This window comes from Malus domestica, chromosome 12 (genome assembly GCF_042453785.1).
Source record: "Malus domestica chromosome 12, GDT2T_hap1".
In the NCBI taxonomy this organism is placed as follows: Eukaryota; Viridiplantae; Streptophyta; class Magnoliopsida; order Rosales; family Rosaceae; genus Malus; species Malus domestica.
The window spans coordinates 21,962,823-21,977,378 of NC_091672.1; the positions used below are offsets into that span (position 1 = coordinate 21,962,823).

At 36.7% G+C, this 14,556-nt stretch overlaps 1 protein-coding gene across 2 annotated transcripts; it reads left to right on the top strand.

Annotated features, from left to right (window-relative positions):
• The first annotated feature begins 1,556 nt into the window (after positions 1-1,556).
• LOC139190147 (uncharacterized) lies at positions 1,557-6,857 on the top strand. 2 transcript variants are annotated; one of them, XM_070810001.1, is made up of 8 exons: positions 1,557-1,727; positions 3,003-3,067; positions 4,663-4,943; positions 5,174-5,412; positions 5,540-5,755; positions 5,870-5,968; positions 6,050-6,130; positions 6,232-6,857. In XM_070810001.1, the coding sequence occupies exons 5-8, from the start codon at positions 5,576-5,578 to the stop codon at positions 6,499-6,501; spliced, it is 630 nt and encodes a 209-aa protein (XP_070666102.1). In that variant the 5' UTR covers positions 1,557-1,727; positions 3,003-3,067; positions 4,663-4,943; positions 5,174-5,412; positions 5,540-5,575; the 3' UTR covers positions 6,502-6,857. The 2 variants fall into 2 exon arrangements, with proteins under 2 accessions (XP_070666102.1, XP_070666103.1); XM_070810002.1 differs by lacking the exons at positions 1,557-1,727; positions 3,003-3,067; positions 4,663-4,943 and having other exon boundaries at positions 4,965-5,412.
• Positions 6,858-14,556: the final 7,699 nt, after the last annotated feature.

Sequence of the window (14,556 nt, forward strand, 5' to 3'; positions counted from 1 at the left end):
GTTTTGTCCCGTAACTTGATCTCTATATGTTTTTTTTTTTGCGATTTTTGGCGTACATGATCTCGAAGCATATACAAACAACTTTGACGGTTGGATCGTTGAAACTAGTTTCGTACAATGCGTATCACATCAAAACATTAGATTCACTAAATTTGAAGTTTATTTATATTGTCATTAAGTATAACATAAGATATTGTGGTATCCACTTGTGTCAATATTTTAAATTGACGATCGAATTAGTTTATTGTATTCATATAGGATTAAGGAGTGTAGCTGTAAAAAATCATCAAAATCGGAGTTAAATTAACCGTTAAATCGTGCTTTTTCGTTTATAATCGTCGAAAAGTTTTGTCCCGTTACTTGATCTCTATATGTTTTTTTTTTTGCGATTTTTGGCGTACATGATCTCGAAGCATATACAAACAACTTTGACGGTTGGATCGTTGAAACTAGTTTCGTACAATGCATATCACATCAAAACATTAGATTCACTAAATTTGAAGTTTATTTATATTGTCATTAAGTATAACATAAGATATTGTGGTATCCACTTGTGTCAATATTTTAAATTGACGATCGAATTAGTTTATTGTATTCATATAGGATTAGGGAGTGTAGCTGTAAAAAATCATCAAAATCGGAGTTAAATTAACCGTTAAATCGTGCTTTTTCGTTTATAATCGTCGAAAAGTTTTGTCCCGTTACTTGATCTCTATATGTTTTTTTTTTGCGATTTTTGGCGTACATGATCTCGAAGCATATACAAACAACTTTGACGGTTGGATCGTTGAAACTAGTTTCGTACAATGCGTATCACATCAAAACATTAGATTCACTAAATTTGAAGTTTATTTATATTGTCAGTAAGTATAACATAAGATATTGTGGTATCCACTTGTGTCAATATTTTAAATTGACGATCGAATTAGTTTATTGTATTCATATAGGATTAAGGAGTGTAGCTGTAAAAAATCATCAAAATCGGAGTTAAATTAACCGTTAAATCGTGCTTTTTCGTTTATATTCGTTGAAAAGTTTTGTCCCGTTACTTGATCTCTATATGTTTGTTTTTTGCGATTTTTGGCTGATGCGATCTCAAAGCATATACAAACAAGTTTGACGGTTTGATCTTTGAAACTAGTTAATTTCATACAATGCTTTTCCCATGAAGTTCAACGGTATATATATTTACTAAGTATATTTTAATTTATTTATTTCGTACTTATAATACTTAAGAAATGGACTGATAAATATGAAAAAAAATAATTTATAGTGGGTTTTTGTTAGAAAAATATATTATTGTGGGGGATGTTAAAAAAATTTGAATTTGAAAGGAGGAAAGTCACATTTTCAGTAATTTTTATAATAATTGTTTTTTCCAAATAAATACTTTGCGTGACGCCTTAGTATGATCGTTGTGCAAAACTACTTTGCGCGACGTCACCTACGTCGCGCAAGGTCTGATAATTTTGGCGGTACAATAATGAAAAATAGGCGTTTTTTTTTTCAATTTTTCCAAATTTTTTCAGTTTGCCGTTCTTCATCTTTCTCTTGAACACAGAAACCTCCTACTTCTATTCGAACCTAACCCAATCGTCCCTCTTTATCTTCCTCTCTCCTCTTCACAAATCTTGAACCCCAAATCTTTTCTCTTCACAATCTCGAACCCAAACGACAGACCTTCACGCAAATCTCGAAGCCGACGCGAATCAAGTCCCAAAATCAAGGTAAGGGTTTCTAACTTTCGATGGGTTTTTGTTATTTAGGGTTTAGGCTCAAATTGCATGTTGATTTCTGAGTATTTTGTTGATGTATGTGTGTTTTGTGATTCTCTTCCTCCGCTGACAAGTTTGTGAAATCGCACGGGTTGGAACGCCGCTATTGGTGTTTAGGGTTTAGGGCCGCTGAGAAGTTGATTATCTTCCTCCATATAAAGATTATCAGTGATCAATTTCTGTCATGGAAATGTTATAGCTGCTACTTTTGTTCATCGATGCACCAAATTGTTTTCAATGTATATTGTGTGTTGATATGCAAATGCTTTGCAAGTGATTTGGCCTCGATCGTTGGGTTTCACATTGTTTTATTTAGTCGGAGGGCTGAATACTGAATCACGGATTCAGCTTGTGCTCCATATCTATCTTTATTTAAGAGAGTAAGGTTTTTAGTTTGCATACAGGGAGCTTTTGTAGTTGAATCTGGAATTTCCCTTGTGTAGCGATAACCCTTTGGTATTATGAGCGAGTGCTCTGATGATTAGAATTGGATCATGTGTTGTAGTTGATTGCATTTGAGTTCTGTAGATTTCATTCTCTCTCTGCACGCCGATATCTTAAGCTGCTCTGTACGAAGTGTATGGTGTTGATTAACGTTGTGTGTTGTCATTTTCGTCTATCCTTAACATACTGCACTTGCGATCCTTGTTACTCGGGCAAGTACCGGAATAAATCTTGCAACCTTTGTGTATGAATGTCTCTCAAATTGCATTGGATTGGCATCTTGTTCTTGATGAATTCAGGTTTTCTGTTTCTGTTAAAGAGCTTTGAGATTTACAGGCAACTGCGATACAATATTTTGTTTGCAGATTTTATGGTTTCGTTGCGACAGTCCTTCCTGCATGTAACTAATCATTTGCCGGATTTGTGTGTTTACCTACTTGCTGGTGGGTTTTAGATCTCTTCGTAAATTTAGAGTAATTTAGGATATCGTTGTACCAAAAAAGAAATGTCCTTCCATTCAATCAATCTCTCTCTGTGGTGTTTCGTGTGTGAGGACACATGCTTATTCTCAGTGGTATTCTAATTTGTTTAGTTGGCTATAGAATAAGTTCTTTTTTAATCAATTATCCTGAAATTAACTGTCCAACAAGTGATGTATGAAAAGAATTGGTGTATTATTTTATATGGAATGACATGAAGACTGAATTGGAGTTATGTAATTTGTGATTTTTGTTGTTCGTCTTGCTGAGATTTTTGTTAATTTTGTACCACTCTGTGTTGCAGCGGTATCACGATTGCCACCCAACAGACCCAATTGGCTGTAGTTCAATTACTGTTCTTGGAAGGAGGTAAAGCTATTATCTTTTTGTACAAAGTGTTGGTTTTTTTTATTTGGCTGATATATTTTGTGTTTTTTTATCTGTTGGTTTAGCCTATGTCGAATTCCGCTATGTCTTAATGTTCACGTATGCCTTATAAGTGGTGATTTGTTCAGTGTGACTGTCTATAACATTACATGGTGTTTACACGCCATCATTTTGTTATTGGTATTGTGTATTCGTTGTTGGGTTTCATTCCGCTTTGATAGTGTTTAATAGATAACACTAAAATTCTGCCAATTATGTTGGTTCACCATAAGTTCTATGCTTTACAATAAACTGAACACTTGCAGTAAAAATGTTGATTATCTTACATAATTGCAGTGGATTCATGGGTATGCATCGTGTGTGTTCAATACAGAGAGTTTGTTTCTTTTTTGTTTTTCTTTGAGGCACAAAAAAGGCAATCTGCTTTGCCTTTTTTTTTCTTTTTTCTTGTCTCTTTCACTTTTTATTGGTTCAAATAATAAAGTTACGATTGAAAATACCTTATTTTGATTATTCTTCATCAAACTTAATCATGTCAACCCCTCTATTGCTTTTACAATATAAGGTACGTCTAGTAGAAGGAGTTTTGCCCTCTTTTCTCATTTTTAAACACGTAAGAAGATAATGTCTTTGTGTTTTTTCTTTTTTTCAATAGCTTTGCACTGAATGGTGTTTTTTCTTTTTTTTACTTTGTTTTGCACTCAAAGGAAAAGAGTGGCTCAGTGATTTGGTTAGCGTTTGAACGCTTATAGGGATCAAATATAGAGTCAAGGGATTTCAATGCAGTGTTTTGGTTTGCTATTAGGTTTAGTTGAAATAGTATTTCTCTTTATCACTGCTGTTTTCTCATTTAGCTACCAGTCTGTTTCTGTTTATCCCAATTTTAATATGTATTTAGAATTGTTGGATTAAAAGGGGTTTCTGATTTGTTAAAAAACATGAATCAAATGACTCCAATTTGTTAAAGTTTTCTGGTTTTGGTTTCTATTGAAAACATGAAAAACTGAGAGGGAAATTTCGATATAAAGTATCAAGTTTAATTGTGATTTAAATTTTTTTTTATGCTGTTGGTGGATGAACCCATGTGTTGGTCGAATTGATGGATGTAAAAAATAAATATGGCAAGGTGTAAATAGTTGAGGTTTATGGTATTTTGCAACTTTTCAGTTGGTTTGTTAATGTATGTGCTGTTGTAATCTGTTTCTGCATTTCTTTTAGATTATTAATCTGTTTCTACATTTCTTTGTTGATGATTTCTATTATTACCAATTGTCCATCTTTGCCAAGTAGGTTTTTGTGAAGAGTTATTATGATTAACTTCCTTTCTACAATTTTTGTCTTCTATTATTTTCTATTATGTAATTAAAATATCATGTCCTGCTGAAAAAATGATGTCACTGTTGATGACCCGCAACATCGCGCGGGCATTACTGCTAGTGTGTTTCTGTACATTTGGTTTTCCTGTGTCTTTACTTCATGGCACAAGAATATATTCACTTTTATTAGTCCAAATGGTGATTCGTTTCAAATGCAAGAAAGGATTAGTTTCTAATGTTATATTTTTATGGTTCAAAAAGTGTATAGATGTCGCGGTTGATCACTCGTCGTCGGAGTGTGACCAATGCGTCTCCCGCATTATCAGCATCTACTGCTCCACCCATGAGTGCTCCATTGATTCAAGAGCCTACACCCCTTGCTGAGGCTACTTCTACGGCGTCTCAGGTGCCCGTCTCATCGACATCATCAGTGTCGGTTCAGCCACTCAGTGCACGGCGGCCTCACCGGCGCCGCCGCGAGCCGGAGCCTTCTGATCACACTTCCTCGGCATCCAGAGTCGAGGGTGAGGCCTCCCAGCCAGGTACATTTTTTTCTAATTCTCACTACGTTGTATTTTTTTTTCATTTTAAAACTATTATTTTTATGATGGTGAAAATATGTTGGATTGTGAAAATGTGTTGCAAGTTGTGAATTACTGTTATTTTATTGTTTTAAGGTTTTGGGAAATGCTATACTATTATGGGAGGTTGTGTCGAATTTTTTGTACAAATTTAAGCTTAGGGTTTTCACCATTTAAGTATTTTTGGCTAGCTAAAAAAAACACCAGGGGGCCTAGTCGAATGCTGAAGCAGAAACAGAACGTACGTCAGACCGGCGCCAAGATCAAGATTGTGTATGACCCGCGACATCGTGGAGCGTCTACCTCACAGCAGAATAGCTCCATCGTTAGTAGCTGTGGTGTTGTTATTCGAGACAATTATCCTTTTCAGTGGTAGTCTTGGGCAGAAATTCCTGAGGACAAGAAGGAACTGGTGCGACACGAGTTGTCGGTTAGTATATTAATTTTTAGCCTTTATCATTTTTTTAATTTTGTTTACAAATATTAAAAACCAAAATATATTATCTTTATTATTATTAAATTTCTTACTATTATTTTATTATTTTTCATATTCGTAGTTCATTTATGATCTTGATGACGCATCCCCCGAGGTCATGGCCTACTTAGAGGAGACCTTAGCAAGCCGGTACAAAAATTGGAAGCACAATTTTCACAATCATTTTAAGATATGGGATAATCTGGAGATTGCTCGCTTACATGTTCCAAGCGAATTGAATGACCGGCCAGAGGATTGGGAGTGGCTCTGCAAGCATTTTACGGACCCAAACTTTGTGGTATGTGCATAATATTTTAATAAAAATTTATTATTGTTTTAGTAATTTTTTAAAGCTTTTTTTATTAATTTATTTCAAATAGTTTCACTAACATGTATATTGTGTGTTTAACAGAAGAAATTTGTTGCTGGCCAGATAGCTCGAGAGTCAAAGACACTTCTCCACCATTCTGGTTCGAAGCCCTTTTCGTATAAGCTTGAGGAACGACGTCAGGTAATACTATATTAACTTTGAAATTTTATACAATTTATTTATTATTATTAATAAAATTTTCTTAATGTTTTTTTTCTTCAGGAGGGTTCTAAGTTCCCAGAGATCGACATGTTCAAGGACGTTTACGTTCGACCTGGTAATGAAATCGCTGGGCAGTTTTATGTAAGTATATGTAATTATTATTATTCTTATATGTATGAATCGTTCAAATATTATTTATATTTTGTTATTAAACATTATATGTTTTTTCTTTATTATTACAGGATACTATGGTGGAAAAGAGCACTGCTGTTCTCCAAGAAGCAGCATCGCAGCTTCCCCCAGAGACTTCGATCGAGGATGTCATGGTACCAGAGGATGTAGGTTTTCAAATCATGACTGAAGTCCTGGATGAGAACCTTGGTCGTCGTCATGGCCAGGTTGTTCGGGGTATGGGGAAATCACGGGTTCGTGAGACGGGTGCCTCTTCTTCCAGATTGAACACATCATTGATGGATGAAGTGACAACCTTAAGGGGTAAGCTTGCGATCTAGGAAGAGCAGATGAGGGTCCAGGGCGAGCAGATGAAGGAGCAGATGAGGGCCCAGGGCGAGCAGATGAAGGAGCAGATGAGGGCCCAGGGCGAGCAGATGGAAGCGCAGCTGAAGGTCCAGAGCGAGGAGGTGAGGACCTATGCTGAAACGGTGAGAGACCTTGTACGAGCCATACAGACGGTCGGCCTACAAGTCTCGCTACCAGCACCTCATCTTGATCCACCTTCGATCTCAGAGCCACCTCACCCTCCCGATACTCAGTAGCTTGATGTTTTAAACCTAGTTCACTTGTACTTTTTTCTTTTTTGTTTGGACATCTTGTATGTATACATTTTTATATATTTTATAATTAAATACTTTTTCTTGGTTAATTAATTATTCTTTACAATATTTATCAAAAATTAAAAAAAATAATTAGTTTTGACCAAAACATTTAAAAAAAAAAAAAGGGTTTGCGCGACGTAGGTCGCGTCACGCAAGGAAACTTTGCACGACATAGGCCCTGAGTTGCGCAAGGCCACTTTGCTCGACGTAGGCCCTGCGTCGTGCAAAGTTGCCTTGCGCGACGCAGGAACTACATCGTGCAAAGTTTCCTTGCGCGACGCAGGACCTACGTCGAGCAAAGTGGCCTTGCGCGACGCAGGACCTACGTCGTGCAAAGTTTCCTTGCGTGACGCAGGTTATACCTTGGTCGAGCAAACTCTAGCGTTACCGACTTGCGCAACGACTTTGGACTTTGCACGACGAAGGTACCTACGTCGCGCACCGACAATAAATTGAGTATTTTATTTGTTAGCTGCTAGTTAACGTCGGTTATGACCGCCATCATGTCAAAACATCATGTCGCTTTAAATCGACGTTAGTATCAGTGTTGCTTTAAACCGACGCTGCGTTGTGGCGGATTAAGCGTACAAACTGACATGGAAGCCCTTTCGCGACGCTAGCATTAGTGTCGCTATTCAAATCTGACATTGCATTGTTTTATGTTAGATTTTTGCTAGATTTCCGACAAAAATTGGGTTTCTTGTCGGGTTTTGCTTCGCCAGTGATGGGGTATATTGTAGTAGTGTTATGCTATTAAGTTTTCATTAAACTTTGGGGGTTAGTATGTTGATAACTGTTTCAATATTATATATATATATATATATATATATATATATCAACTTGGTCCACTCATGTTTGTTTTGCGCCCCCTCAGGACATAGGAACGAGGCTTACAACCTGCGCTACGAGGCTTTCCCCTACCAGTGATATCATGCCATCATCTCTGCTTTGACATCATTGTAATAACACCTTCCGTTGTATTCTGAATTAGATGTATGCTCTGAAAATGTCATGCACTATCACTATTTTCACGCAGAAATAAATAGTCGCCTCTTATTATTTTGCTACAATTTATACGCATGAATTACATGTTCTCAGCATATGCATTCATTAAATGGCTTGCGTCACTCTCAGGTGTCGGCCAACACGTGGCCATCCCAATGTCCCTCGGACATTAGGATCAAGGCGTGTCAACATTTAAATTTCAATTGTTAATAATATAATTATGAGTACACTTATGAGTCCTGCTCTCTTAAGATCCTGATTTGATTTTCACAGGTCTTCAATGAAGACCTTAAAAAGAGCAGAACTCTATAATTATTTGAAATTCAAATTTTTATAAATAAAATAATATAATACTTTTCCTACACAAACTCTTAACAAAAAGTTGAATCAAACGGATGTGATTTTGTTCTGGAAGACACAAATCATACAGAAACCGTTAATTATTGCATGGTTGCTTTGGATGCAGACATTGATCGAAGCTAAGTATGAGATTTAGTTGTGCTAAGGGATTGTGATAGTCTTAGAGCACAATCCGACCCATTCTTTTCGTTTAATTGTGTAAGGGTTGAATTGGAATGGAGAAGTCACCATATTTAATCTATGTACACTAAGAAACTAAGAACAAGTAGATGTCAAAACATTTGCACCTATTAGTTTAAAATAGGGGCAAATAATGAGGTTTTCTGCACCTAATAGTTAGGAGTGGCGGATATTAGATTTGCACCTAAAAGTGGCGATGCTATTAGTAAATAGGCCGTGCAGATAAGTACTTATTTCCACCCCAAATACATTTTCTACCACGTAAGCTAATATGGCGTGGAAAACATATTAGGTGCAGATGTTTATAGAATTAGGGGCAATTAATAATGCCCCTCCTTTATTAATTACGTTTAAATATATCATTTAATTATATTTGATTTTTTGCAATTTGGTGTAGATTCGCTCCAAATAAAATTTAAGTTAATAAAACGTCAATATTATTTATAATTTATTTTAATTACCAAATTTTAATTCATAATTTTAATAACCAAATTTAAATTCATATTATTAAAGCTAAATGCATTATTATTGAAATTTTAACATTAAATATTATATATAAAACAAAGGTATCAAACTTGTCTCAGAATACATAATGCAAATGTTTCAATAAAGCATACATAATACAATATAAAAGTATCAAATTTGTCCCAACAAGTTAATAAAAACATATTCAAGTACCACAAAATATTAGAAAACCAAAAGCATTAACTGTGATTTGTAGGAACCCTCTCATGCGGAGACATGACCTGTTGCAAAAAGTCTGTGTCATTAAGCATTGCAGTAAACTCTCCAAGATGGTGAGGCACGAGATGGAACAACGATGGTTGGTACAGCTAGGGACGATAAAATTGTGTTGATGGTGGATATGGATACGATGGAAAGTGTTGCCTGGATCCCGATATCCCCAAATACCAGGATAAGGACGTGCTGGCCGACACCCAAAGGTGACAAAGCATTTTAAACATGCATGCGACTTAAAATATGCAATTAGAAAGAAACACACCAATGCATAATCGTGTTCAGAGCATACAACTAATTATGAATAAAGTGAAAGAATTATGATAGAAAGGTACGAACCGAGGAATGAGTCCTACACAGAGGAGGCTCAAGATGCCTAAGCGGAAGTGCCTTGATGCTAGGATCGTGTGCCTCGAATCTAAATCCTGAAGGGGGTGCAAAACAGAAAAAGTGAGTGAACCATAATATATTAATACTAATAATATGAAAACCATTTTATTTTGGGAACATACTAACCCCCTGTTTTGAAAACATATATATAGTATTACATAGTAAGTTTTCTGAAAACTCTAGCATGCAATGAAAACTTTCATAAAACAAGTGTGAGTAAAACCATGCTCAATAATGGTGCAATCATCGCCCGAAGGCAAATCCATAAATCTCATCAATACTGTACTCTTTAGGGGTATTATAGTGGCCCGAAGGCATAACCATCACCAAAGGTGAAGCTGTACGACACTGGGTTACGCCAGTAAAGAAACCATGGTCCATCACTCGAAGGTGAAGCTGTAGAACTCCGGGTTATGCTGGAGAAGAGGATATATCACATATATGTATATGCAGTGGGTCCATCACTCGAAGGTGAAGATGTACGACTCTGGGTGACGCTAGAGAAGAAGTGGAGGGGGGGGTCCATCACCCTAAGATGAAGCTGTACGACTCTGGGTTACGCCGAAGAAGAAACATATACATATAACATCACACACTGACACTAGCCACAAACTAGTGAAGCTCTCCTCAACTGTGTCCTATGGCCATAGACGTCTACATACCCGTGTTTTGTGGATGTGCTGTATGATAACTCGCTAGATAAGCACAAAAAACATACCTTAAAAATCGCATATCAAATCTGGAGCTCAAAAGCTCAAAGTCTCAACACATAAATGCATGATAATTCTCATTTGTAAATCCATAGAATTCCATATATGAAAATCCCATAATTCATAACTCATATTCGAAAACCATGATATAAATCATATTCATAATCCAGAGTTTCATATATGAAAATCTAATAATTCATATAACCTTTCGTAAAATGTAAGTGCGATAAATCATAACTATCTCGTAAACCGTAAATATAGAAATCTGGAAAAACAATATATAAAACATATTCAAATCATGAAGTGTGAAATGCATGCTAGGCTAATATTTTATAAAAATATGTAAGTTTAGAAAGGATCCACTCACAAATATTTCATTGCCCGGAAGCCGCTCGAACTAGCGAGGATGGTGTCACCCCCACCGATGCACCTAAGCAGAAAGAGAGGACATTTAATAAAACTCTATTAAAACGTCAGAATTTAGGAAAACGGACAACATATTTGGAATCAAGACATCGAAATTAGCCTAGGAGGGGTCTTGGCCAAAATCCAAAAAAGTCAACCCAAAAGTCAATGTTGATTGGTCAACCGGGTCAACGGGTCATAGTCAACGGGTCGGATTCGATTACGGTTAATGGACCAACGATTTTGGGCATGGGTTATTGGGTTAATGGGCTAAGGTTAATGGGTTAGCCCCTAAAGGTTTGGGCTAGGTTTTAGATTGGGTTTAGGCCTAAATGATTGGATTGGGTTGGACTTAGATTGGGTGGCGGGTGGGTTGCTGGACTCAACGAAGAAGAAAACTGTGATTTTGGCTGGAAAACTCTCGAGCTCCGATCAAACTTAAATCTCAACCAAACATTGCAACCCAGTACATCAAATTGAAGCTCGGGAGACAAGGAATCAAATTATACCTATTGGAGGCCATGATATGGCCAGAGTTGGTAGAAAATGATCTTGAAGGTTGCTAGGTTTCTCGCTGGAAACTAGACATAATCTAGGTCAGAATTAAACACCAAGGACGAAAATGAAGGAATTTCGAGTATCCTGAAGCTTACCCTAATTGGAAAGTCGAGGAATCCCGTCAGAGTGCCTCCTCTGTATCGAAGCTTAGTGGAACCATGCACTATGCATGGTTCGCAGAGAGAGTAGGGATGTGAGGGAAAGATGAGAGAAAAGAGATGAGAGCTGAGGGAACTTGAGGGAAGAAGGGCGTTGGTGGTGAGGTTGTTGTTGCTGTTGTATGTTCATATGGGTGTGTGGTACTCAGGAATGGAGAGGGATAGGGTTGCAGAGAAGAGAGGTGAGGGAGAAATGGGAGGGAGCTGAGGGAAATAAAGAGAGAAAAAGAGAACTCTAGAGAGAGAGAAGTCACGGGAGAGAAAGGAAGCACCTAAAAATGGGAAATTTCACCACGTGTCAGCCAAGGAGAGGTCCTAGTTGTAGAAATATCTCCAATGGTAAAATTACCAAAATGCCCCTATCATTCTGATTCCTGTAATTTCTTCGTTTTAGCTCCAAATTTGATTCTGCTTACTCTAACACGCTCATAGCGACGAATGATACAAGAATACGCCAAGGAAATAGATCTTACATGATATGACAATGCGGTCAACAAAAGTCAACGTTTTTACCTCAAAGGGCATTTTCGTAAATTCACACTTTAAAATTATAAAAACCGTAATAATTGAGGACGGGTCATTACAGATAAAGTATATTTTGACGAGATGACGAAGTATGTTAGGAAGGTGATTTGCACTGGGAGAATGACTGTTACGAAGAAGGAGATTGACACTCAAAGGGAGATTGTTATTATGAAGAAGACTCATGTCGTGAGTGTGGAAGAAGACGTTGCTCTAATAAAGATATAACTTGCTTCAAATTCTGAACTTCATTTTGATCTTGCTAAGACTCTTCACGTTGTTGTGCATAGTTTGCTTGAAGCTGAAAAAATTGAGATTCCAAAAGAGCATAATCTCGTCCATTACGTGATTGACAACATGATGAAAATGTTGGTTGAGTTTATACAACCCAAGGTACCATATCCGATGTTACACCCGCTTTGTAACCACGAACTTTGTCACCTCTCTCAAATCCCAAATTCATTACATATGCTTTTTGTCTTAACTCTAGTGTCTCTTCAACATTTGCAACAACTAATTGTGTTAATTCATGAGATATCCTACCCTAAAAAAAAATGTAAAGTTGTAATTACACATAATAAAAACCTATCAATCTAACAACAAATAATGTTTAAGAAAAATAATAAAAGAATGGATAGAATGGATTTATGTGGTATGTTTGTTTTTTTTTTTCGTGAAAAATAATAAAAACCTTCCAATCTAACAGCAACTAATCATTAAAAATTCTACTGGTAGCTAACATCCTTATATTATGTAAAAAAAATAAGGAATACTTTGTTAAATCAACAAGGGCATATACTGCAGTTTTTTTGCAGTAAGCATGTGCATGTTTTCATTTTTTTCAGCCGCATGCAACAAATATAAAACATACAACATATAGGCGCATGCAGCAACTCGAGTAGAATTAAGAAAAAAAAAACAGAAAAATTAAATATACATCATTCCTACTAAAGAAATTGAATTTAAAACTTACCGCCATTTGCTCTGATGCATTCTCAACCCAACTCTTTTTCTTATCACGTCGACGGTGCAACATATAAAAAAATCTCAATAGGATCAGGCTTTCGACCATGTTTTTTCTCCTAACATTATAATGTATCAAATAAGTAATGAACACAATTACACCAACAATAAAACCACAATACATACATCAAAAAAGACAAAGGAGATATAGAGGAATTATCTGAGGATGTTTGGTTGGCAGTGTATGAGTCGCATGTGGCCGGTGGCGTCCCCCCTCCCCCAGGGCCAAAATGTAGAAATAGCTTAAGGGCTAAGGCACTAAACCACACTAATCTATAGATTTAATTATTAAACACTGGATTGGTCAATTCCAATCTGAAGTGGTACTATAAAGTTTGCATTTTTTGTTTCAAGTTGAAGTGCCCAAACCCACCTATGACTTAACATTTTACTCAAAACAAACTAAGTGGGTCATCTGCTTATCTGTGAATTATAGCCTAATACATGTAAAAAAAAGTAAATTACAACATCATAGTTTTCTTTAATATTAGATACACCAACAATAGTAAAACCACAATCCATACAATCACATCTTGTTTATATTTCAACAAACTAAATAAGATTAAGCAAGACTTACAAAATCAGCTATGTGTCATGCATAGCTCTTTGTGCCACCAGTGTGATTAATCTTTTGCTTCTTGCGATTGATAACATTCACTTCTACCCTAAACTGTTATTAAAAAAGTAACACATGTTTATATATCATACGATTAATATAGGTTTAGGGTTAAAGGAGAAATATTTTTACACTTATTCTAAGCCTTTGAGAGGTCGCACTTGGTGCGATGGCAAGTGCCTTCGCCCATGAGCGGTAGGTCTCGGGTTCGAGACTTGGGAGCAGCCTCTCCATAAAATGGGGGTAAGGCTAGCCGACATTCACCTCTCCCAGACCCTGCGTAAAGCGGAAGCCTTGTGCACTGGGTACGACTTATTCTAAGCCTTTAGATCAATTCACATCTAATGGCCTTAAATGATTGTCAAACAAACTGAACCTTTGATTTGGAAACTGAACATCTGATCCATGGATATAAGGGTCACCGCCCTCTCTGATTTCCATAACCCATTAATGTATTATTTAGAGAAAATAGTACTTACTTTATTTTTTGGATCGTTGTCCCATCAGAATGGCCTAAGTTCGTCCTTAGTTTCGCTGAACATATATACCCATAATTCACTTGTCTTCAAGTGCAATAAGATGCATGTTAAGCCAACGGGAGAGACACTACAAAGGAGAAAAAGTTCTTTTTTCAGCATCAAAGCCATGGGACGAAACAGAAGCCCCTTCCCCGCTTTTCCCTATGCTGTCTATTTCGGACACACCTACTACAAAGGAGAGAATAGTGCACTATGTCTCGGGGTCACCCTTGCCACGCATCCTGCTACAAGTCCAAGTTTCATCCAAGATGTGATGCATGCAAAAATTTCTCCAAGAAATTTCAGATGGTCTGGATTATGTGGAATGTTTTTTCTGGCTACAAAAATATTGTCCCTCCCATGAGCACGACAGGACTCGTACCTGTTACAGCTGTAGAAGAATGGAGCAGAAGGAGGGCACGAGATATCTTTTACTTGATGATGTTTGGAGTATATGTCTCGAGTGTCAAAGCTCGGCAATCATGAATACTGACGAATGCGAACCTCTTTACCTTGAAATACAACAGTTTTATAAAGATTTAATTTGA